Source organism: Sinocyclocheilus anshuiensis, unplaced genomic scaffold, assembly GCF_001515605.1.
Source record: "Sinocyclocheilus anshuiensis isolate Anshui unplaced genomic scaffold, SAMN03320099.WGS_v1.1 scaffold132, whole genome shotgun sequence".
In the NCBI taxonomy this organism is placed as follows: domain Eukaryota; kingdom Metazoa; phylum Chordata; class Actinopteri; order Cypriniformes; family Cyprinidae; genus Sinocyclocheilus; species Sinocyclocheilus anshuiensis.
In genome coordinates this window covers 311,039-337,016 of record NW_015555730.1, presented here as the reverse complement: position 1 = coordinate 337,016, position 25,978 = coordinate 311,039, and the positions used below count along the sequence as shown (strand labels likewise).

At 36.4% G+C, this 25,978-nt stretch overlaps 1 protein-coding gene across 1 annotated transcript; it reads right to left on the bottom strand.

The window, feature by feature from the left end:
- Window positions 1–1,033: 1,033 nt before the first annotated feature.
- LOC107672809 (glucocorticoid-induced transcript 1 protein-like) lies at window positions 1,034–24,804 on the bottom strand. Its single transcript, XM_016466177.1, has 5 exons — window positions 24,235–24,804; window positions 23,968–24,134; window positions 3,195–3,266; window positions 1,287–1,438; window positions 1,034–1,087 (listed from the first exon to the last, which is right to left on the bottom strand). The coding sequence occupies exons 1-5, from the start codon at window positions 24,462–24,464 to the stop codon at window positions 1,034–1,036; spliced, it is 675 nt and encodes a 224-aa protein (XP_016321663.1). The 5' UTR covers window positions 24,465–24,804.
- Window positions 24,805–25,978: the final 1,174 nt, after the last annotated feature.

Below are 25,978 nucleotides of genomic sequence, written 5' to 3'. Positions count from 1 at the left end.
AACTTCTTCATGCCAAATGCTAAAGTTAACTACAGTTTACAACTCTATACTGCTTTGAAAGTTCCCACACCTTTAGACCAATGAAGGATTTCAAAATAATTTGTATACAATATGAATATTAATTTAAAATATTAAGGGACAGCTTGCACACATTTAAGGGACATTTTGGCATTAAAAAAAATACTGTTAGGATTTGCTAAAGACATGCAGTGAAAAAATAGTATTGAAAAGATGTGAACAAAGTTATTTTTGTGGCTGATTTTATTGCATATGTAGGAGTTTCACCTTTAAAAGCAAAATGTATGAGAGGAGAGTATTTAAATAAATCATGCAGCGTGATTTACAAAGTTTTGCCATAGGCAGTTTACTGGTATTTGCACCATTACTTAACGACGAAAAGCATGACTTAACCCATTTTGTGATTGACATCCCTAGTAAAAAATAAATATACTAAAATGTATTTGAAATTAATTTATTTCATACTAAGTATACTACAAATACATTTACATATTTATGTACTTAATAAAAATACCCTGTAATTGTACTTTTAATATACTAAACTGGTATACTTAAAGTCTGCTGAATTGGAACAACTAATTTTGTGCTTAATGAATTTTAATTGTGCAGAAGTAGTGCTGAAGTCCCAACTAAAGATGAACTGAAGTATATTTGATTGTGCTAAAGTGGAACTATTGCAAGTATAATTTAGGTACACTTTAAATATCTTGCATTATTCAAAGATCAAACAATCCTCATCAGTATAGTGACATTAAAACATATTTTAGGCTTAATATTAAGAAATGTGCATTGTGCGCAAGAAGCACTCCAAATAAAGTTTAATTATAATTTTCATATCAGCAAGTCTCGAGCAATATATCAGTAAATATTTTAATAGATTTCAACTATACTTAGTATGAAATAAATGTATTTTAATTATATTACTTTGCTACTAGGGGTGGCTGCAATAATTGTACTAATTTGTACTGCTCTTGGTTGATTATGTTGGTCATTATTGAAATAATCTGGCTGTAGATCAGTAGATCACTGGACCTTTTGAATTTCTTATTTTCACAGCGAAGGCCAACACCTATTGAGAATAATCAGTTGGTATCAGCTTACAGAAATCGCAAAAAAAAAAAATTCCTCAGTGACACAGCAAACACGCAAAAACCCAGAAGAATGATGGACCTATAAATGCTGTCAAGCTAACGTTTGCAAACACACCTGAACACACAGGCTTTGAAGCCAGAGGGTAGATTTTGAACATAGAGGGTGATAGTGCCTACCTGTGTGGACTTGTCTTTCATGCACGAGGGGCTGTGCAGGTGGGATTCACGTGGCCACTGCCCTATCAGGTAGGGCCCGGTGATAGCACCCAGAGAGGAAGTCCGTCTGATAGCACCTGTGCTCCGCACCTGTTGCGACTTTGACCTCTCAACTGCCATAAGGAACAAACAGAAAGAGAAACAGATGGGTGATGAGCAGATGGACTGGGGTGGTGGCAGCCCTAAAGTTATTTCCCCATAAAATACTGAAATGCATAAAATGCACACGTAAATACTATACATCTTCAAAATCAACTAGTGGGTTTCCTGAACTGTTTGTTGAAACCATGTCCATCTCAAAATGGTCTTGGATTAATTTGTTCATTGATCTCATTGCCATGCATCCTGGGATTGCCTTTGGCAAAAAGGATAACCGCTGATTCTACCTTAAAATTTCTATACTATAAAAGTATACTAAAAGGGATACTGTTGTTAAAAAAAACGAAAAAAGGAGAAGAAAAGTGCATTTAATTGTATTGATATGCCCTTGTAGCATACTTCAAATCTTAAAAATATATCTATAACAAACTGTACTTTCAGGTTATATAATATCAATGAAATACTTTCATGTAGACATTTAAAAATAATAATGTCAAATTAAAAGTTTTACTTTGAAGCACATTTTAAATCATGATTTAATAATCTTCTTATTATGCTTTAAAGAAGTACACTTATTGTTGTGTTGACTACCATGTTAAAGCACATGTAAAGTGCTAAACATTATCATTTTAACTCGTGTTCATTTTTACACACTGGTACATAATATCTAGAGCTGTAATATTTCTGTAACTACACACATATAACAACCCTCCGAATGGTTTGTGTAAGTACAAATGTGTAACAGGACATATATAACTACATTTTGTAACAACTGGAAGTAATTGGAACAATTTGATCCAGGGGGTGGAGATGGGTAGGTTTAGGGGTGGAAATGGGTAGGTTTAGGGATATGTAAAGTGGGAGGAGTTGGATCTTGAGTTGGTGCACCACTGTAATACCAGTGTACGTACATGGTAACTCCTCAGGAGCTGTCCACTTAATATAAAGTGTAACATTCTGGACAACAACCACAATTTATATGTAAAGCCTAACTTACTGGCCGGTGCAGTGTAACATCAGAGTAATTACATGGCAAATCCATAGGAATTGTTTACTTAATATAAAGTGTAACACTTTCTTTACCAAAAAGTGCTGTTAGTCCTGTTACAGATTTGTACTTTCATTAACAAAAAGTGTTGTTACCAATGTCCTGTTACCCATTTGTATTTACACATACCATTCAGTGGGTTGTTACATATGTGTAGTTACACAAACATTACAGCTGTAGATACTATGTACCAATATGTACTTACACTGTGGTTACATACTATGTACACATCTAGTTACTATGTAAGTACACAGGTATTAGGGCCACTTAATATAAAGTGGGACCAATTTCTACAAGTATAAATTTACATAATACATTTTCATTTAATTGCAATTAACATGCAATTAAGAGTCTAAAAGCATTCAGTCTGCACTCAAGAATATTCTTTTAAAGTTTTTTTTTTCTTTTTCTGTAATAACTTCTCTATTTTTTAGGAATGTATCAGGTTTTTGTCCATAAAATAAAAGTAATTGGGATTCAATGTAGTTTAGGACACCAAGTTTCATTTTATGGGCAAAAACTAGAGGTCGATAGTGGATTTTTGCGATAGCGATCGTTAGGTTGGACCACACTGGCCAATACCGATTAATCAACAGATAGTTTTTAAAATGGATACTGAACAGAAACTAAAATAGTGCTCTACTATTTAAAAAAAGTATTGAACCATACTTTGTAAATCAATAAAAATATTAATATTAAATATAGCTGCAAGCAGCGATTACCGGGGTTCAAGCACTTGAAGGCCTTCATGGCTTCTATGCTGTCAGGGGTCTCCGCCAAAGTGAAATGTATGGCTGACACCAGAACACATCCATGATTGAGAATATGATGATGACACACACAGAGTAATGAAAAGGTTGAACTGTATTACTTAACACATATTTTATTACTCAATACAGACTAAGCATGCTCACACACACACAGACACACATTATGTTGTAGATATAGATATTTGAAATAACTTACATGTTATAAAATGCTTACTGGAAGTGTCCCGTTTATAATATTCTTTCAGGTTTAAATTGAATCATAATGTGGCATAATTGTCCAAACTGATAGGTCTGTTTAAATGAAGTGGTAAACTTTGACTAAATGTGATTTTAAATGTAATAATAATGATTTTAAACTATCTGAATGTCAGTACATAATAAAACCTGAGAAAAGAACTATGCAAGTGATAGAATGAGCCAATGAGTGATCCTTTGTTGCCATCTAGTGGTTGTATTTGCACTTTCAGGGAATACAGCATAGACATGTACTGTTTTTAACCTTCATAACTATTACAGTAGACAGGTTTCCATCCAAGGATTTTTTGCGTAAAAAATATTTAGCGCTTCAAAATTTTACCGATATAGCTGAAGGAAATGCCATTTATCGATAAAATTTGTCATGTGTTGACACAATCGTTTTCCGTTTAACTTTAGCGCATAAATTCTATATCGATACTTCAAATGTCGCAAAAATCTGTTTGGAAACACTTTTTGTCGAGAAAAGGGGCTTTAATGCAAATAAATGGTGTCACATGACAGAATTAGCCTATAGCGTCCATGTTCATGGTGTTGCTCCCATTAAAGCACCGTTTCCTTGTAGTTCAAAAGCGCATTAAATCATATTCATATTATTAAATTGCATATAAAATTCTTTTTATATATGGTAAGCAAAAGACGAGTTGCCTCTCAAACATACTTATCTTAATTTGATGTTCCTTTAGTAGCCTACGTTTACGTTATTTTTTACAGTGCACCGCTCAGTTTAGCCTGTAGTCCATGCCGTTCAGCGTGACCACCATACCCCTGTGATATTATGCCAAGCACATTTTGTTTTACATGGATATTAGAACGCGAAGTACAAAATTTTGGATGAACTCATTTTGGCTTGTTAGTAGCTTCTTATATTTTTATTCTTGTTTTGTTCTGAGTTCTGTTCTACCTAGGGCTGTAGCTATCGATTATTTTAGTAATCGAGTATTCTACAGATTATCCAATTGATTAATCGAGAAATCGGATAAGAAGTAATTTTTCTTTATTAAAGAAAAATACTAAATATGCAAGAGATAATAAGATAGATCTCTTAAAATAAACAACTAATTTCTTTTCTTTTTAGAAAAATTAACATTTTTATTGCTGAAAAAGAATAACCGTGAAAACTAAACCCATTTAATGTATTTAATTGCCAAATTGCATTCAAAATGCAAATACAAATATATCAATAAAAAATAAAAATAAATAAATAAAAATACAAAAATCAATTTCACATTACTTTAAAAAAGGTAAACAGTACAAACTAAAACTAAGGCATAAATCAAAATAATAGTAATAAAAATAATAATAATACCTAAACATTGCATTTATGTCGTGCAACTTAACTTTCAAGTTTCAGCCTAACTAAAGCTCAAGCATGACATAAGCCTTTACTGTCTTCTTGGAAGGCTTTGTGGCTTTTGTGAGAGGCAAAAATCAGTGGACAGGAAGGTAACTTGGAACAAGAACAAGAGACCATACACAATTTTTAAACACATTTTTATGCAACATGAAATTAGAGTTATTTGGAGAATAAACCCTCTTAAATGTCCCTTTACGTACTGGTGTGAGTGTGTGTGTGTGTGTAAAACTTGTTTTTGATATCCTTCATATTCTGTGTGCGGGTCAGCTCACAGCAGTGATAGAAATTAATCTGTTCCAATAAGTTTAAATTTATTTTTATATTTTATGGTCATTTTTACATTTATAAAGCCTTATTTTCTAAAAGTGTGCATCATCTTTTGAGTCAAATTCTTACATTTAATCAGTCAATTAGAATAAAAGACATATTATATTACAATATTATATATTATAATTATATATTATAAATATTACATTTGGGCTGTTACCAAACAAATTATATCTGTATCAAAATTCATCTTTGCAATGCAGAAGAAACACAGAAGCTGCATGGGATGAATTTCCCACACAGAGGGACATGAATGCATTTAACCTGCAGTTACAAATGCATAAATAATATTTAAACCGCCAGTAGGTGGCAGCAAGTCACTGTTAATAAGTGAGTCATTGCGATTGAACCGAATCATTTAAACGGTTCATTCATTCAGCGCTGTGGCTGTGTTTGGAATTTTTTTGTTGGAAAAATCAAACAAAAACAGGCAATATAGTGTCTAAAACGTAAGTCTCATAATATTACCTTCTTGTTTATTGAACTGTTGAATAAAATCCCATTTGTAATCATGCTGATTTTAGAGGTGAAAACTGGCACACTTCGTATGGTATTGACTAACTTTCTTTCTGTGGTATTGTTATGGACAATGGCGTTTAGTCTTTCACAAAACATAGCTAACATAGGGACATTATAACTAGCCACCATATTGATTTACGGTTTTAAATATGTCAAGCGCTTTTTTTTTTTTAAGTCTGGTCCCTGTTTTTATACAGTCTATGGTCTGGTCCAGCGTTTATCGGTTTGTGCGTCGGTAATAATGGTCCGTGGGGAAACAGTAAAGTGTAGTTACAGTAAATGGACTAAACGAAGCCTCGAGGCAAATAATTTGCCTCAATGATTTTTTGTATTCGACTTACTCGAGGTATTCGAGGAATCGTTTCAGCCCTAGTTCTACCGTTAAATTTAAAGGATTTGTTGTAGAGTGCTGCACTGTCGAGTTAGTAATGCTTAACTGCGCGTGTGAGGCGCCGGTGTCCGATCACTTGTTTTTTTTGTTTTTTTTTCCTCAAAAGTGGAAACAAATTACAATATGCCTTCATTTGTGGTCATATGTGTCACGGTGCTACGGTGTTGGAGCGCGGAACGAGGAGACGAGGAGTACATCAATAAGGAGATTTTAATGACTTCAAGGGAACCAGGAAAACACACGTAGCTGAGAAGGTTGACACATACAATACCAGATGAAGAACTAAGAACCGGGAACACTTTAAATACACAAGACATGACGAGAAACACCTGGAACTAATGAAACATAATAACATGAGGGAAAACACAGCTGGAAACAAATGGGAAACAATCAGGGAGCAGGAACAGGAAAACCAAATAAGGGCATGGAAACACAAAACACGGAACAGAGTCTGACAATATGAGAGTAAGACATTATTCAAAACTATTCTAAATATCCTTTTATTTGTGTACATTCACAATAAAAACAAAACATTGTGATTTTGTAAAATAAAGGAAACAAACAGGATGCCGCTTTCTCAAGAGCGCATCACAAAAATAAGCCGAAATTCTGCATTTAGGCTGCTTATTGTTGCACAGTTTTTCTTTATTTCGTTTTGTTAATTTATTATTGAGAAAAATATATTTCGCATATAGGCCTATTTATTTATTTTATATATAGCTTTATTATGTTTTTCTCTGTTCACAGAAGTGCTGCAGGTGCGTGACCATGTGAATCCTCACGTTCTGTTGTTTATGCTGCTTTTTGTGTGTATAAAATTAATCCCTGGAAAACAAATTTAGGTATTTTTAATGGGTCACAGCCACGTATCAATTCAAATTTAATTTAATTGTAATTTAACAATCTTGTCGGTTAATAATGGCTTAACGACCATCGGTTGTCGGTTAGGGGAAATAAAATAACCGAAATGAACATTTCCTAATAAAAGTTAATCAGAAAAATAATGATAGGCTAATACAACTGCACCTGTTTATGAATATTGCTTGATGATCAAGTATCTAACTAGTCTATAACAAAGTACAAAAAAAATACATGACACTTGTTAAAAATAATTTTATGCATTATGCAATTATGCATTATGCAATTTAATAATAGGCTATATAATAAAGTTTTGTTTCAAATGGATGAAGAACAGGCTACAATCCTATATAATTACGCAATAGGTGAAATTATGTATGGAAACAGCTCAAGGGCAATTTTTTTTTTGCGATACACCAAAACTTAAGTGACAATTCGTTTTTTTTAGGGATGACATCATCACGCACAACATTTTATCGGTAAGAGGCCAGTTGGATGGAAATATGCTGTAGACAGCAAATTTCGCAAGTTTTTTTTACGCATATTCTCTGTCGACAACAAAACAGAGCAAAAACTGGATAGAAACTTGGCTAGTGTCAGTTTCTGTCCAATCTCCATAAAATTTTGCATGATTGTTTAGAATCATATAATGCATGAGTTTACATAGTTGTGAGATGTTTGGAGTTTTCTTTTAAGATTTATAAGCACTTAGGTACACTATATAAGGAACACATTTTTAAATCACCATGTTAAAATGGTCCAAATGCCAATGTTCAACTTTTTTTTTTTGATAATTGTTGATCTAGAGAGTCCAGAGAATTGTACTGCAGTGGTTTTATTGAGTTTGAGTTAAAAACCTAGGACTAGTTCACAAAAGTAGGTTTTTTAAATAATATAAAATATTTAAAGAACAGTTGAATTGATAGCAGTGGTCCTAGAGGCAAAGTTGTTCAAAATGAGGACACCTATCATATGATATGAAGATCTAGTGTTTGTGTGAATATATGAGCATTTTTTAAAAATGCTTTTTTCAATTTGAGGCCATTTACTATAGAAATATTGTGTTTTTGAAGCCTTTTTAACTGTTATAGCGCCACCTATGGTCCGATCTCCATGAAACTTTGCATGCTTGTTAAGAGTCATTTGTCACATGTTTTTACCAAGTTTCATAAAGTTTTGAGTTTTCGTTTAGGTTTTATATTTAAATAGGGTATAGGGTATATATACCAAATATATATAGGGTATATATACCATATTTGGCCACGCCCCTTTTCTAAATGACCCTTTTAAAGCTAACCAAAGGACAAAATTCAAAGTTTTTTTGATAATTATTGATTTAGAGAGTCCAGAGAATTGTTCTGCAGTGGTTTGATTGAGATTGAGCGAAAAACCTAGGACTAGTTCGCAAAAGTAGGTTTTTAACATAATTGGGAATATTTAATGAACGATTTAATTGACAGCATTAGTCCTGGAGGCAAAGTTGTTCAGAATGAGGAGATCTATCATATGATAAGAAGATCCAGTGTTTGTGTGAATATATGAACATGTTCTACAATTTGAGGTAATTTTCTATAGAAATATTGTTTTTTGAGGCCTTTTTAACTGTTATAGCACCATCTATGGTTCAATCTCCATGAAATTGTGCATGCTTGTTAAAAGCCATCTGACACATGTTTTCACCAAGTTTCGTATATTTTTGCGTTTTCGTTTAGGTTTTATAGGCTTTTGGGTATTTGGCCACACCCCTTTTCTAAATGACCCTGTTATAGGTAAACAAAGGACAACATTTTTAATTTTTGATAATTATTGATCAAGAGAGTCCAGAGTATATTACTGCAGTGGTTTGATCGAGATTGAGCGAAAAACCTAGGACTAGTTCGCAAAAGTAGGTTTTTAACATATTTGTGAATATTTAATGAACGATTTGATTGACAGCAATGATTCTTAAGGCAGAGCTGCACATTATGAGTAGATCTATCAAATGATATGCATATTGTGTGGATGTGTGAAACACCACGTGATTACAGAGCCATAAAACTCGGTAGCGCCAACTAGTGGCCGATTTCTTTCAAAATTCTTACAGACCTTTAGGGCCTTTACATGCCCACTGAGTTTCGTTCCGATCGACCTCCATTAACCTTGTCTAATAGGTGCTCAAAATTCTTTTGCTAATGGCGGCCATGTTTTTTGAGATATGTGAATGTCCTCATAGAAACTTGTGCCACTTTGGACAAAGACACTGCATACCAATTTTCAAGTAGATCGGATTAACGGTTGTGTAGTTATAGCAGTTTTTAAGTTTTTTCCATCTTATAGCGCCACCAAGTGGCAGAGCTGCACAATTTTTTTTATTTTACCAAAGATCGAGCTCGTACACATGTGTACCGAGTAGGGATGTCAACGATTAATCGATGATCGATATCAAATACATTTCCAATATGGAAACATTTGGATTTGTGCCGAATGAGACGCGAGTAATAACCTCCAAATACATGTAGCCAAACCCGTGCTCGCTCGTCCTCGTATGCACGCACGCATGCACTGTCACGATCTAATGCACTGTAAATGCCGGATTTTTAAAAACAAATAGGCCTGATCATAATCACATCTATTCATTTTACAATCCTGCTACTAGCATTTTATTCAGACTAAAACCCCTTTAAATCGGGTGAGAAAACGTTTTTTTTTTTTAGTAACTTTTGCACATCCTGTCATGCCGGGCTGCATAGACGCATTTTGCAGCATTAAGGTTAACGATTAATCGATTAATTGATCGTTAATTTAAACGACGATCGATCATGGAAATGATCGAAAACTGACATCCCTAGTACCGAGTTTGGTGAAGATATCTCAAAAGGACAAACGGTGTACGAGCTAGGGCCAAAAATCTCTGGAATTTTATTTTTTTGCACTGTAGCACCCCCTTTTGGCCGATTGAGGGGAGTCTTTGGATCCGAGTAGCGGTCAAGACTACTACAATCTGATGCAGCGCTGCACTTTTGCCCGGTGTGTGCCTAACATATTTTGTTATTTTGATTATTGTGTCTAAACACAGGCAAGAATTAAAAAGAAATACAATTCATTAACTTTAGTGACGATGCAACACTGCCTCGATTGATAATGCCTGTGTCAACTGTGCAGCTCGCTAATAGTGCAGATGCGATGTGATTTGAAGCCATTTGCGCATTTTGAGAGGGAACGAGAGAGAGCGCAGTCATTCACTCGTGCCGTTTGTGAAATTACGTCTCACAGAGAGTTTTCAAATTACTTTACGAGTTATTGAATGAAGAAATATGAATTGTACCTCACCTTCAGCATTATAATTATTTTTCACCCGTGCCAGACAGAGACTGAGACTGTGCCGCTGCATGTCGTGCCAAACCTCGCACGGCAGACGCGTCACCAGCTTGAGATCGTTTTTTTGAGATCGGCCTTTTTAGAGACATCCCAAAGCGATTATCGGCCAATAGTGATCGGTAGCCGATCAATCAGAGCACCTTTTATGCCTTAAAATGCTGCCTAGAAAGGCACTATGTATTATGTAATCAATATCTTATCAGCCCACTCAGCTCATAGCCCATCTACCGTAGAGGAAGACGAGCTACAGATGCGGATTAACCTGTTTGCGCTTGGTGTTTAAGCAATACATAAATCCTTGACGAACCTGAGAAAAATACCTCATGCACATCCCTCAGCCCACAAAGATTGAGGAAGAGGACGAACTGGTTCAAGGGCACGCAAACTTATCTAATCAGTGACAGTCAGAGCATGACACTTTCCTACAGCAGAGATGACAATATTTACACATCTCTATGGCACTATGAATACATCATCAGATCCATGGATCACCTTTATGGCTTTCAGAAGACAAACTCAGGTATCTGTGTACACAAGGCAGCTGCAGGCAAACTGCTCATGTTTTTATGAAAAGTAAGGACTTGGAAAGTAAAAGCAATGGCCCGGTGTTAAGTTCAAGAGGAATGTAGAAGTTTTAAGCCCTGCTGAAAAGCCTCATTAAAATTCATCAATAAACTTATTAGTTGACATTTCTAACAGTGGTTAAATGACTAGTTGACCATCAAGACCAATCTCCATCAACCCAATCAAAAACTTGATGGTCAACAGCATTTACATGCTGGACCACTATCTAGACTAACACTAACCAGCATAATCCAGTCTGGACAAGCATGAATCCAGACCAACTGGTGAACTGTGTCCTTCGAGCTGTTGACCTGCAACTTCTAGTCCTGTAAATCATCTCAAAAAGCTATAACAATAACCAGGTAACTGGTTGTTGAATGACTAGTCAGTCATCCTGTCTCATTCCCATCAACCATATTCACTACTAAAATTTGGAATTTTGATGGTCAACACAGCATGTCTATGTTTGTCTACCAGCTAGACTAGCATAAGCAAGGCTGGACCAGCATGGGAATTCAGGATTAATTAATCCAACTGGTTAACTTTGCATCCTTTGCAAGTAGTTGGCTGTTGGATGACTAGGCTAGTTGGCTGTCCTATCAAACAGCTTCAGTAGCATCTTGACCTTCTAGTCTGGTAAATCAGACCAAAAGAGCAATTTTGCATTTTATCACATTTATGTGCTTCTGTACAACTACACTAATATACTAGTCAGTTGTTGGAGGATTAGTGAGATAATCTATCCCATCCCTATTAACCAGATTCAATACCATAGTTTGGCTGGTCAACAGCATGGCTATGCTGGACCATCAGCTAGACTAACACTAACCAGCATAATCCAGGCTTGACAAACATGAATCCAGACCGACTGGTGAACTTTGTGTCCTGTGAACATTTGACCTCCAACTTCTAGTCTGGTGAATCATCATCTCAAAAAGTAATTTTGAAATTTATCTGATTTATAGATCTGTCTGCCATAATACACATACTAGTCAACTTCACTAACCATGTAACTGGTTGTTGGGTGACTAATCAGCCATCCTGTCCCATTCCCATCAATCATATTCACTATTAAAATTTTGAATTTTGATGGTCAACACAGCATGTCTATGTTTGTCTACCAGCTAGACTAGCATAAGCCAGGCTGGACCAGCATGGAAATTCAGGATAAATCCAGACCAATAGGTGAACTTTTTATCCCTGACCTGTTAGCATGTTCTAGTCTGGTGAATCATTGTGAATGTCATAATGTTTATTTGCTTCTGTTCAACCCCACTACTAGTAAACTCACTCGTCAACCACACTAACCAGCTTCACTAGCAGTTTGACCAGCTACTTCTAGTCTGGTGAATCATCTCAAAAGAACAATTTTGCACTTTATCAGATGACTGTGGTTCTGTCTGATCCCACTAGTAAAGGGGTCATATGATGCGATTTCAATTTTTCCTTTCTCTTTGGAGTGTTACAAGCTCTTGGTGCATAAAGAAGATCTGTAAAGTTGCAAAGACTAAAGTCTCAAATCCAAAGAGATATTCTTTATTTTGGCCTTCCAAAAGAGGACGATATCTGCTTCGTCATGCCTGGAGCTGATCCGTGCTGGCTGCTGAGGAAATACTACAACTTTGCGCTGTGGCTCGCCGGATCGGCTTTCGCTGTGGACGAAGTGAAGTCCAGCCCGGAGTCGTCACATGTCCTTCCGGACGCTCCTTCATCTGTGTGTGTGTGTATATGTATATATATGGCGATAATACCGCATACCACGCTATTGAGCCACTCAAAATTACCGCAAGGGAAATTCCCTCACCGCGACAGCCCTATCTCACGCTTGAGGTATTCGGCCAATCACAACGCACTGGATAGCTGGCCAATCACAGCACACCTTGCTTTTTCAGACCGCTGAGCTTTGTAAAAATCGATGCGTTTCAGAAAGGCAGGGCATAGAGGAGAAACAATAATGTACAGTATGTGGAAAATAATGTGTTTTTTAACCTTAAACCGCATAAACACATTTCATTACACCAAATACACAAAATAATGTTCTTTTTAGCAACATCATATGACCCCTTTAACATTTAGAATTTTGATAGTTACCAGCATGGCTTTGCTGGTCCACCAGCTAGACTAGCACAAGCCAGGCTGGACCAGCATTGAAATTCAGGATAAATCCAGACCAATTGGTGAACTTTTTATCCTTGATGTGTTAGCAAATTCTAGTCTGGTGAATCATCTTGAATTTCATCATGTTTGTTTGCTTCAGCCCAACCCCACTACTTGTAAACTCCAGTATCCTTTCTTCCTTTCATTTATCAAAATTAACGATAAATCCAGACCAATAGGTGAACTTTTTGTCCCTGACCTGTTAGCATGTTCTAGTCTGGTGAATCATTGTGAATTTTATAATGTTTATTTGCTTATGTTCATCCCCACTACTGGTAAACTCACTCATCAACTACACTAACCAGCTTCACTAGCAGTTTGACCAGCTACTTCTAGTCTGGTGAATCATCTCAAAAGAACAATTTTGCACTTTATCAGATGACTGTGGTTCTGTCTGACCCCACTAGTACACTTAACTAGACAACTTCACTAACTAAATAGTTGGTTGTTGGGTGACTAGTCGGCCATCCTGTCTCATTCCCATCAACCATGTTTACTATTAACATTTTGAATTTTGATAGTTACCAGCATGGCTATGCTGGTCCACCAGCTAGACTAGCACAAGCCAGGCTGGACCAGCATGGAAATTCAGGATAAATCCAGACCAACTGGTGAACTTTGTATCCTTGACCTGTTAGCAATTTCTAGTCTGGTGAATCATCTTGAATTTCATCATGTTTGTTTGCTTCAGTCCAACCCCACTACTAGTAAACTCCCTAGTCAACCAAGTAGTTGGCTGCTAGATGACTAGTTGGCTGTCCTATCAGCCAGCTTCACTAGCAGGTTGACCAGCAACTTCTAGTCTGGTGAATCATCTCAAAACAACATTTGGCTTTTTATCCGTTTCTATACAACCAACTCTGATAAACTAGTCAGTTGTTGGAGGAATAGTTGGCCAGCTTGTCCCAATCTAGCAAAGTTTGGCTGATCAACTTGACTAACACTAACCAGCATAACCTGGAGTAGGATGGATATTCAGGATGAATCCAGAACAATAGATACGATCTGCATTCTTGACCTGTTGACCAGCAACTTCCAGTCTGGTCCTCTCAAAAGAGCAATTTAGCATCTTATATCACGCTTATCTGCATCTGTGCAACCTCTCCCTGCACACTGAAAATGACTTTTGACAGAAAGCATGTTAAAGAGAGAACTCAGTACATTAAATGTGCGATTACGCTGTGACCCGGGCCGACTGCTTATTTTACAGCTACGGTGGCGGTTCACACAATAGGCTGTTTTAAGCCTGATGACATCTCACTTAGTTGCAGGTTGCCAAAAGCTGTTCACACCTCCCTCAATTACATTATCCTCGCCCATGTGTTTGCATGGTGTGAAGCCCACATCAGACGAGCAAAGCGAGCATCAAGTGAAACCAACAGAGACAGTAATACAGAAACTGAGAGGAGAATAAAGGAGATGAGAGATCCAAGTTAGCTGATGAGTAAATGTCAGAGCAAGCGGGCAAAACATATACCACGTATTCTCAGATATGCGGTGTAAATAATTAAATCTAAGGTACTAAGCAGGATTCACAGAATGAGATTACGACTAAAAGACAAACGCGTGTATGAGAGACGCTGTGGACACGGAGAGTGTCCTGTTGCTATGGTGATAAACAGGGTCATTCGGAGCAAAGCTAATGGATTACAGTCCATTCTAGAAGAACATATTTAGACTTGGCCCTTATTTCACCGTGTGCTTTTTAGGAAGTAGCAAATGTAGGTTAACTCCTTATGAAGTCCCGTCGAGCTACAAAATAAAGGGATTTCAACAGCAAGCTGAATATGTTTAGTAACTTTAAAACCAGTAATTGTCACAAAGTGCATTGTTATAAAGAAGACGTTCATTCAGAAAATCATATGGTAAGGCCTTTCAACTTCTTCCAGTAGTAACTCATAAATATAACCATTTTAGACCTGCAGTTCACATGTTATGAATTGATCTGATTTTCATGACATGCATTCATTTAAATGTACATTAAAGGAAATTTTAGGTTATCATTGGTTAAAGGAATATTAACCTAACAAACAAGAGTGCATTGGCAATTATGCACTTACAGTAGAAGAAATGCTAAAAATGTTTGCTTTTATACAAAATAAATATTGCTCAAAATTATTTTTGGTAAACAACAGCATGTTGACAGGGCTTAACATGTATTTAACTAATATCATATAATGTAATAATGTTTATTAATGGTATTAATTTACAGTATTATAAAGTGTTATCAGTCATCTTAGTACTAAATACTTATGAAAAGATGAAATATCTCTCTGTTCAGATGTGATGTGATAGGAAAAGCTAAAGGGAGGGAGTGAATGACAGATAGCAGGTTAAGTAAGAAGTTGTAAAACAAGCTTATGCTGAGTTACTGTATCAACGTTTGGCTCTGACAACCGGACTCAGGCCAGCTATAGTAGTGAATTCACAAGATCTGTTATAGATCTAAAAACAACCTCACTGCAGACTGTGTTAACAGAGGAATTGGTCTGTAAAAAGCTTTAAACATTTGAATTATCAAGTTTAAATGACAAAATACTGTATGTTCAAATGATATTCATTCAGTGATGTTCAAAATAGTATGACATCAAATTGATTTGATTACTGTAGCCTGACGGCTATACAAAACTACTAGAAGTTGCTACAGCAAACACAATTCTTATTGAAATAGGAAGTTGGGGTGAGATAGGTTTGGTTTATGGCAGAAAAACTTGGCAAAACCTTGATATGCTGGTAACTGGCCGGTGGCACTTTACTGTACAAAGAAGCTGAATTTGACACTTTTAATTGTTTTCAATGTGAGTTTTCTAGGAACATTCAGGATAATTTTAAAGGGATAGTTGACCCAGAAATGAAAGATCTGTCATCATTTACTCACCCTTATGTCATTCGAAACCCGCATGTTTATTTCTCCTTAGATTTTATATTAGTGTATGGCCCTCAACAACCTAAAAAGGCTCATTTGTACTACACATAAGCTTTTTGCCATATTTCAACATGTTGTAGCATGTATGCCAAGTATGCTAACTGCTATGCCACAGCTTCCACCTGAAATTACTTTTAAAAACTCTTTTTAAACCAAACTGTACAATGCATTAGAAATGCACACTATAAAACCTAAAGCTTGAAGCAGTTAGATTGGTGTGGCCCTCAGTATTAATTCACTAACACAAATGCTTATTCTTATCCCACGCTAGCTATGCTTATTTGCATGTCAAGCTGGTATTGTTAAACACGAGGTGGCCGAGGTTGACTTGGCGTGTGGTTTGCCTTGCCCAAATGTTGCTCAGTGAGTGTGGAAGGCATTTGCTCATGGAGGCCTGGCACTGAACTGCTTCCTCTCGGCCTGTTTTACAGTTTCCTGAGAGCAGATGGAAAGAGGCAGGGCAGGTTTATGCCAAGAAGCGTTTCAGGAGAGCACACTGACACCCCCACAGCAGGGCAGGGCCAACAGATTGAGAGATGAAAAAGAGAAATATCTTCACGTCATCTTTCCCTCTGACTGCTTTAGAGCTGCAACTAGCTGACAATCTTCTAACCAATTAATCTATCTATTATTTCTTTGATTAATCGATGAAACAGTTCTTTTTTATTTAGCAATATATATATATATATATACAGTATAAATTATTCTAAATTATTAACATGATCAAAACAGTTGAAAATCCTGTTGAACACAATCTAAGGTATGCCTTCTCTTGTCTGACTTATTTTATATTATATTTATATGATTTAAGTAAATTATATGGCCTTTCAGTAAAATTGTCAAAACTTTCCCCTTCAGGTCATGGCTCACATGTCTTTTTGCTGTGAAAACTTTAATAATTTTTATAAAGTAAATATATGAATAACTCATATTGTTAGTACTGTTTCAAGATGAACTGAAGCAACTTAGGTTTACTTAATTATACATAAATCGTTTTTTGAAAAATCATGTTAAAATGTTAATATAAAATATGATCCATCGTTTGAGGAATGTTTACTTGTTCATCTCTCAATCATCATTGCATTGCATTGTATTATGTTTTGCCTCCTATAATAAAAAACAACAGAGCTTTGATCATAAAACAAAGCATATAAATATCCTACTAAGACATTTTATTGTGAAATATTTGAGTGACAACTGATATTTATATGATTCAATGTAAGCAGTCTGCTATACTTTTATAAAAACTGATTAATTACAATTTACAAGCTATCAAAATAGAATCTCATTTGAGTCCATTTTAATATCAGCAACTGCACCATATTGCATATTCTAGCTCAGTTTTTTCCCTCTTTGAGTATAAGCTCCATATTCTCCTATATGAGCCTTAAAAGCCTGATTTATCAAATATGATACTCAACAAAAAACTTTTGAAAAGATATTTAAAAATATTTTTAAACGTTTAATAAACTGTTCCATTTAATTTTTTCTGACTATAATTTTATGTTTTACAGGGTTAAAGTGATGTCACAGCACAAAGTCTTTTGTGTTGTTGATTACTGTAATTATGAATTATTATCAGTTTTATCCATTAGCCGTGGTGATTCTGAAAGCTGTGAACGTGGTAAACGGAGCGGCACAGCGAATGCTGTTAGTAAATGTGTAAGAGGTGACATTCAGTAAAATACTGCGCTTGCAAACCGAGAGAGAGCATGTGTGGGTGGACGAATGCTGAAAGACCTTCTGTTGTTATTCACACAATCACATTTTGACAAACATCACCCCAATACAGCCAGTTTGGCTCGGAGCTGTGAATTAGGTCATATTAGACGAGGGACAGGTGGTTTAGCTCGCTGCACGGTGGGGAAATAAAACAGAGTAATTGCTTCGCTGCAGAATTGCAGCCTGCAGGTTATGATGTCTTCACATGTTTGGAATTCTTTTATGGCATTAATATGATTTAATGGGAATTGATGATCGCTGCTCCTGGCATTGGCTCGTGATTGGGTTACTGTGGGTAAAGCAGGGTGAGTAAACTTTATTCAGCGGGATATAGGCTAACGTATTAGTCTGACAGCCAAGGAAAAGGAAGTGCAAGCCACATCATGAACACTGAATATATGTGGAAGTTTAAGGCTTTCAGAGGTAAATACAGTCCCTATTGGGAGTCGATTTGCATTGCATAAAACACAGGCGCTATTGTACGACATCCATCAGCACAGTTGGAGTGCTGTTGGGCCGAGCGAAGCGTTTCACGCAAGGAAACAAAAACGAAGCGCGAGGCGGGGGACATGCAAATGTGAACTTTTCCCCTCCAAACGCTCGAGTGTTCGCTGCTCTCAAACGAACTCACCCGCGCTGGTCACATTTTGAATCACAACATCACCACAGTATTCAGACAATTCTCATTCACTTTTGGACCCCAAAAGTCTCAGATCACATTAAGCAAGCTGGGATTCGTAACATAGCTCAGTAGGAAAAAACATTTAGGATTCCGCACTATTTTTTGGTCAGTCTAATAAGAAAACAGGCGAAATTGACAATTAAATGCAATCGACCACTTGTTATAGTTTTTTTTTTTTTACTTTATATGACCTTATACAGTCAAACCAAAAATTAATCAGACACCAGGTATAATTTTTTTTTACTAGTGTTTACTAGTGAATAAATGTTGGTTTTACTGTATATTATACATATTGTAGGTATGCATTACCCACTGAATATTGTTCATAATGTAAGGTCTACAAAAAACAGGTCATTTCATTTGAAATACTTTTTTTTTTCAGTTTTGGTGGCAATTAAAGCATTGGAACAACTAATGCGTGGTATTGCATATGCAATACAAGATTATAGTCATTAGCAAAACTGGAGCCAGAGCTTGCAGCTGTTGAGGTTTATTGATAAAAACAAGAGTTGTTTTAAAAAGGCATATGCTCTGTATCCTGGAAGAATGTGTATCAGCCCATAAAAAGTACTTGGACACTTATGCTACACTTAAAAATGTAATTGCCATATATACAAAATATCAAACCAAGTTAGCAAACAAATGATGCTATATTTTCACTAATGTTTGGCATCTTTTGTATTCAACATATATTTTGTTTTATCATTTTCAAACCTTTTTTTTTTTTGGAAAACATTTTGTTAGAAGTGTTTTGCTACTATATTTCCATAAATGCACTAATGTAACAATTATGTAACAATAATGACAAATTGTGTATCTTAAGTGTCCAAATACCTTTTGTGGAAAATGTATTTCCGTGTTCAGATATTTCAGTTTTTTTTTGTTTGTTTTTTCTCAAGCATAAAACAATTTTACACTTGAATTAAAATAATTTGTTGTTGCAGTGCCTTTGAAAAAAACAACATAAAATAAAAATACAATGTAGGGTTTATGATTAAGGTTCTGCATATTGGGTAATATCTGCAAGTATAATGACAAAATAATTCCATAAAATCAGTCATATCTCTACAATATGATAGAACTGTGTAAAGCAGCTGTGCTAAAATAAAATATGCTAAAAGTAGGAAACAAGTCTTTTCTGATGACACTGCAGCTTTATGGTGCAAAAACACTTATATTCCAGAAATAGCCTTTATTTAATAATTAATGCAAATAAGAAGTGAAGTCAGGGCAAGAAGCAAATGTGGAAAAGCCTGAAGCCAGAGATATTTTCAGACTGAACTACATATGGCAGATTAATAAATGCAATCAATCAGATATTGATCTACTATATATTACTATTGTATTACTGATAATTTGATAGTACCTCAAAGCTAAAAGCTTTAAAATAAACACAAAGAAACACACCTGTATGTCCAAAACATGTATGGTGTTACATTTGTTACCTACTGTTCTGCTGTTCAAATAATAATCTTTCACAATAACGATAAACACTCACTGTAAAGCAAAACGATGGCAAACACCCCTGTAAATGTTTCTGGGGTTTCTACAGCTGATAAAAACATCACAATAATCCACAAGTAATCCTCACCACACCAGTCCATCAATTAATATCTTGTAAAGCAAAAAGCTGCTGTGTTTCTAAGAAACAAATGCTGTTGCTTGTAAACAGTGCTTGATTTGTGCATATTTCTCTCTTGACTCAGACAAGATGACTTTCTTAAAGGAGAAAGCAATATTTTGAATAGTGGACTTATATTTTGCCCAGAAGCAGTTTAAAGTGAAAACGTCTTATTGATGGATTTGTTTCTTACAAACACAAAGCTTTTCGCTTCACAAGATGTTAACTGATGGACTGGAGTGATGTGGATTACTTGTGGATTATTGTGATGTTTTTATCAGCTGTTTGGACTCTCATTCTGACGGCACCCATTCACTGCAGAGGAGTATGAACTACATATAATATGTAACACATGATTATTAGCCTTTCCTTTCTGGCACAGACACTAAGGTCAACATGGAAACTGATAAATATAGATATTTTATGTTCTGTAATCTATTTCAAATAAATCTAGCATATGTTGTAGAGGACAGAAGCGAGAGAGAGAGTGTGTGTTTTGTCATAATAATGCTCTCAGCTCTGGGAGGGGTGTGTGTGTGTGATAACAGGCCTGAGTCAGACCGCTGCTACCTGTCAGCTGCGCTTCAACAGCACTCCAACACAAAGCCACAGACAAAACACTGCTATCTTACTGAACAAGACAAAAGCATAAGCACAACAGAAGAAATGAACTCACCCAGTCTACACTCATGGTCCATTAAATGAATAGTGCTCAACACGACACTGAATTATGAGAGCTCACAGACAGCATGTCTGAAACAAGAGTTACAACTCTAAAAATATCTGTTCATTTAACTCACAGCAAAATTCAAGGCCACAAATCTTTGAGGGCTTCTGTAATTACAAGAAGCTACTGTAAATTAAAAGCCCATTTCTGTCAGTGGGTAGTTTACTTTATATCTCATGCAGTGTGACATGTGATTCATTTAAACTATTTGAACTAAAATTATTTTGAAATTCTTGTGTAATTTTATGTATTCTGCTTTTACGGGCTTTTATCAGGGATGGGTCACACTTTTCCATAGGCGCTTAGAGAGGGTGACTAGTTTATCCAGACTTTCAAAAGGTTTCAGGAGAAGTTTTGATAGTGCAAAAGTGTTTAAAGCTTTTAGAGCAATCAACCTGCTAATGAATTACTTGGCTAAATATTAAGCTGGAATATGAAAAAGTGTTTAACATTAACAATTGTTTGTTGGATTGTAGGATTTTCTAGTAAATTTCACAAATAACTACAAAGATTCAATGTGAAATTTTGAAGTAGAAAGACTGAAATAGTATTTTCTTGCAAACCCTACTCCAATAATCTTTATTTACAACTACATTGCATGACGTTTAAATTAAATCAAAATATACATTTTCCCTAAACATATAATTGTTTAACCTAAACTCCTGATGCTGAATATTACGAATTAATAATAATGTCCCTATTATATCAACTTTGAGAGCAGTACTGCACATTATATATTAGTGAGTATATTAAAAAATAAATATAAACATAAACGATAAATATAAAATGAATATATATATATATATATATATATATATATATATAGTAATGTATTATATTGTTTATATAGATCTTTTATATTTATATACAATAAACAAGATATATAAAAAAAATATATATATATATATATATATATATATATAGTAATGTAATTATATAATAAATATCTTTTATCACTTAGAAATACATTAATAAGCTAATTTATGTGTTCTGTGCACTGCAGTAAAATCCAGAGTTTTTTTCCAGTGCCTGTCTTCTTTTAAAATTAGAAACAAAAATGTCTAAACCAAAGGAACTCAGAAAAGAAAGTTAGCTTTCTTGGCATATTAAGGTTAACGAAAGGAAAGCAATCATTTAAACAGAGTAACAGACATTAGATCTGCTTCCTGAATTTCTTAAACATATTTCTGTAATGATGAGAGCATACTAATAATAAAAAAAAACAGATAAACGGTCTTCAGCCAAGAAAAATCTTTCATAAGAACAACTAATGAAGCAATGATATTTCACATATTACTCATATTGCACTCATGAACGTGTGCCAATTAATGTTGTGATATTAGTCATTTAATAGGGTTGAAGTCTCTTGCCATATTTCTCTGGCAATTCAGAAAGTACGTCACAATAAATCATCATGAAAAGTCGTGACGAAATATTATTCATGTTCCCTGCCATCATAATACACGTTTATTTCAAATAAGATGTGTTTCCTGTTAACCTCTATAAACCTTCAAAGAGCTTTAAGATTCTCCTCACAATATAATCAAACGTGATGGACATTCACCATTTAGCTGTGTAACCCCTCTCTCCCGGGTCCTCTCCGCTACACCTCGTTCTCGCTCCGAGTGGGTCTCGAACCCGGGTCTCCAGCATGGGAGGCGGCGCACTAACAAGGAGGCTAAAGACTGCAGCCACTAGCGATAGTCGCTAGTGCGTCTCTTAAGATCAGGGGAGTGAGGTTTACCTGCACAGCACCTACTCGCTGGCCTCCGTTACACTCACCCCCCCTAAACCTCACTCCCATCCGGGTCACGGCACCAATGTAACCCCTCTCTCCAGGGTTACCTGCACAGCACCTACTCGCTGGCCTCCGTTACACCTGCTTCTCTGCTACACTGCCTTACCACAAACACCTATTCATAACCAAAGATCAAAATAATGTCCAGGGATTCATGACAATAATGTCAGTCCAATAGTTCTGACACATGATTAATATAACTACGAGCATAAATAAAGACACAGATGACTGCATACTTGAAAGCACAGTTTCCTTCCATATACACTGACCGCAGAAAGTATTTGGACTCACTGACTGAATGCGACTACATTACGCACAAAATATATTTGGTTTAATATTTTGTAATGAATTAATCTAATGGAATGCATTCTAAGTGTAATTCTTAAGTGCCCAAATCGTTGACATCTATATATGATCTCTTAATACTAGATTAGTGGTCAAAATACATTTTTGGAGCCAAATTATTATTGTTAAATCCTCATAAACCAATTTCTTTTTAATGACAATGGTGTCTAATACCAAGTCACCAAGTAGTAATGCAGTAAATGATTTTTTTTTTTTGGCCTGAATATCAATATGATAATGCAGTCTTGGGAATGAATGAAAACAGATTCTTAGATGTCATTCTCATTAATTTATCCTAAATATACAGTCAGCACATAAAGTAGTAGCCATAGAAACTGTTAAATAAAGCTTTAGGCGCTCAATTTGCACCACTTATGTTTCATAATAATGTGGTATGAAGCAGAACAGCGGGGTTGAGGTTGTGTGTTTGTGACGAGGACCCCTGTGTGGCCTTCACTCACACACACACACACACACACACACACACACACACACACACAGAGCCTCCAATTACCCACGTAATTCTTTCCATCCCTCCTCGGCAAACAACAGCGAATTAACGACAACCCTGAGAAACACATATACCATCTCATATATAGGACCGGAATTACAGAAATAACGCAAACATTAGGAGCTACTCGTGTGTTTACGTAGCTACAAGAGCGCTAGCTTTAACTGGAGCGGAACCAGCGCGGGCCGTGTCTCAAATCCTAGCGAGCTCACTATGACATAGACGGCTTCTCGCAGGGTTCCAAACGACGTCTGTAGGATATACGTTGCCTGTCTAGGCAGCTCGCTACGTTTTAAGCCACAGCCACGGTCATGATGCACAAACACCATTATTATTTACATTCTATATTAACGCTTTAAACGCGTTTGTCTGCAATAAGATTTAGCCAATCGGGTCTAAAGCATTTTATACATGTACTCACTGTATATAAATCTAAGAGCCATATAAAGCTCGCGTTTCTGTTATAATAACAGTTATAAATGAAGAATGGATGCTGTTTTCATGATAAACAGCGCGAACCAATTAAACGACTCCAGCAGCAGCGTAACGTTATGCGAAGATGCTTAAGTTAAATGAATGGCAGTAGATGAAGCAGGCCTGTTGTTTACCTCTAAGGACAGTTGAATGAGGGCAGCGCTCCGGTGAGCCCCTGTGCTCCGGAGGAGAGCGCCTCTGCCGCGGGATCAGCGAACCGCTTCCTGCCGGGCTGCCGGGACTGGAGCTGCGGTGCTGGGCTGATGCTGTCGGTTCGGTGTTGCTTCCGACTGAGATGGAGGAGGAGGATGAGGAGGAGGAGGAGGACGAGCGTCGGGCTGCCGGGACTGGAGCTGCTGTGCTGGGCTGATGCTGTCGGTTCTGTGTTGCTTCCGACTGAGATGGAGGAGGAGGAGGAGGAGGAGGACGCGGGAGGGCGGGTCAGGCTGTGCTGCTGATTTCCACGCAGGAGCTGGTAGGGCACCGTGGCGCGAATGGGCTGCAACCGGCTCGTGTTGCCGGCGGAGGATGAGGACGATGATGCTAAAGAGGAGGAGGAAGAGGAGGCGTTGATGGGGGACCCGTCACTGCTGCGCCTGACCCGAGCTGAGTGCACAGGTGATGCTGACATGACTGAACCTAACTATGTGGTAGTTTCACTGCAAAATACGCGAATAAATTCCTCCCCAGGCATTCATTAACTTAAGTCATTAATTAAACTTCTTTAACAGTTACAATGTTGGCGTCGTGCGCAGCTTCGGTTTGTCGGTTAGTGCGCTGAGTTTGTAGCAATGTAGTTTCCCTGAACGACGTTTTGCTCCTTTACTCATGCAGAAGTTTGTTTGACGCTGACTAGTCTTTCAAATGTGTCAGGAGGAGTTCATCCGAGTCTGGAAACCTAAACAAAAAAGTTGACGCTTATCCCGACTGTCGTGTGTCTCAGCACCCCTCTTTAGCCTGGTGTTACTCCAAATGACACTGTCATTACGACAGGCACTCCAGCTGCGCAGTCACTGAGACGCGTGGGCGGGAGCGTCCGGCGCTCTTACGGCCTCTGATTGGTGCATCGCATGAACGAACTAAAACATGATTGGTCTGGCGAAAATGATGGACTTAGAGAGAGCTAATGGATTCATTGTGGTTTAGAACGTTTGGGATTCTGCCTTGCTATTGGTTGGGATTGTAAACTGACTGACTAATCTGAAGGTGCAAACATTAGTACTAGATAATAACACAGATGGTCAGTGTAACGGACTTAACTGTAAGCAATGCAAAAAGCGTGAGAAGACATTTAAGAGAGGCCGGGGCTAGTTGTCACACGTGTTGTATCTCAAACTATAACGTTTTAAGTAAAACAGTATACTAGAAATGTGTTTCTCTGTCAGTGGTTTTTATATGTTGGTTTCAACCATGTAGAAAAATGTTTTTCATACAGCTACTGGGCAAACAATGAACCACATTGACACATTTAGACAAGGGTCAACTTACAATTTTAACTCAAGCTGTCAGGATAAAAATGTCAGGCTGGGGCAAGTTGTCACGTTTTAAATTTAGATTTGATAATTTGGTTAACCTTTGCATTTGTGACCCTGGACCACAAAACCAGTCATAAGGGTCCATTTTTTTTAAATTGAGATTTATACATCATCTGAAAGCTGAATAAATAAGCTTTCGATTGATGTATGGATTGTTAAATATGACAATATTTGGCTCAGATACAACTATTTGAAAATCTGGCATCTGAGGGTGCAAAAAATGTAAATATTGAGAAAATCGCCTTTAAAATTGTCCAAATTAAGCTCTTAGCAATGCATATTACTAATCAAAAATTAAGTTTTGATATATTTACCGTAGGAAATTTACAAAATATCTTCATGGAACATGATCTGTACTTAATATCCTAATGATTTTTGGCATAAAAGAAAATTCGATAATTTTGACCCATACAATGTATTGTTGGCTATTGCTACAAATATACCCCTGCTACTTAAGACTGGTTTTGTGCTCCAGGGTCACGTTTTTGCTTTTTATGTACTTTGTAGGAAATCTGTGATACATCCTTAGATGTGCTGAATAATATTTACTAATTATGAATATACAAAACAGCAAACTGCAACAAAACAATGTTATCAAATAAGATTTTAA

Excerpts from the sequence above, each read along its gene's own strand:
- LOC107672809 (XM_016466177.1), bottom strand. The coding sequence starts at position 24,464 with ATGTCAGCATCACCTGTGCACTCAGCTCGGGTCAGGCGCAGCAGTGAC. Across the intron at positions 24,135-24,234 it reads TCCTCCTCCTCCTCCTCCAT|CTCCATCTCAGTCGGAAGCA; the intron begins CTCAGTCGGAAG and ends CTCATCCTCCTC. Across the intron at positions 1,088-1,286 it reads TGAAAGACAAGTCCACACAG|GTGTTGGCCTTCGCTGTGAA; the intron begins GTAGGCACTATC and ends TATTCTCAATAG.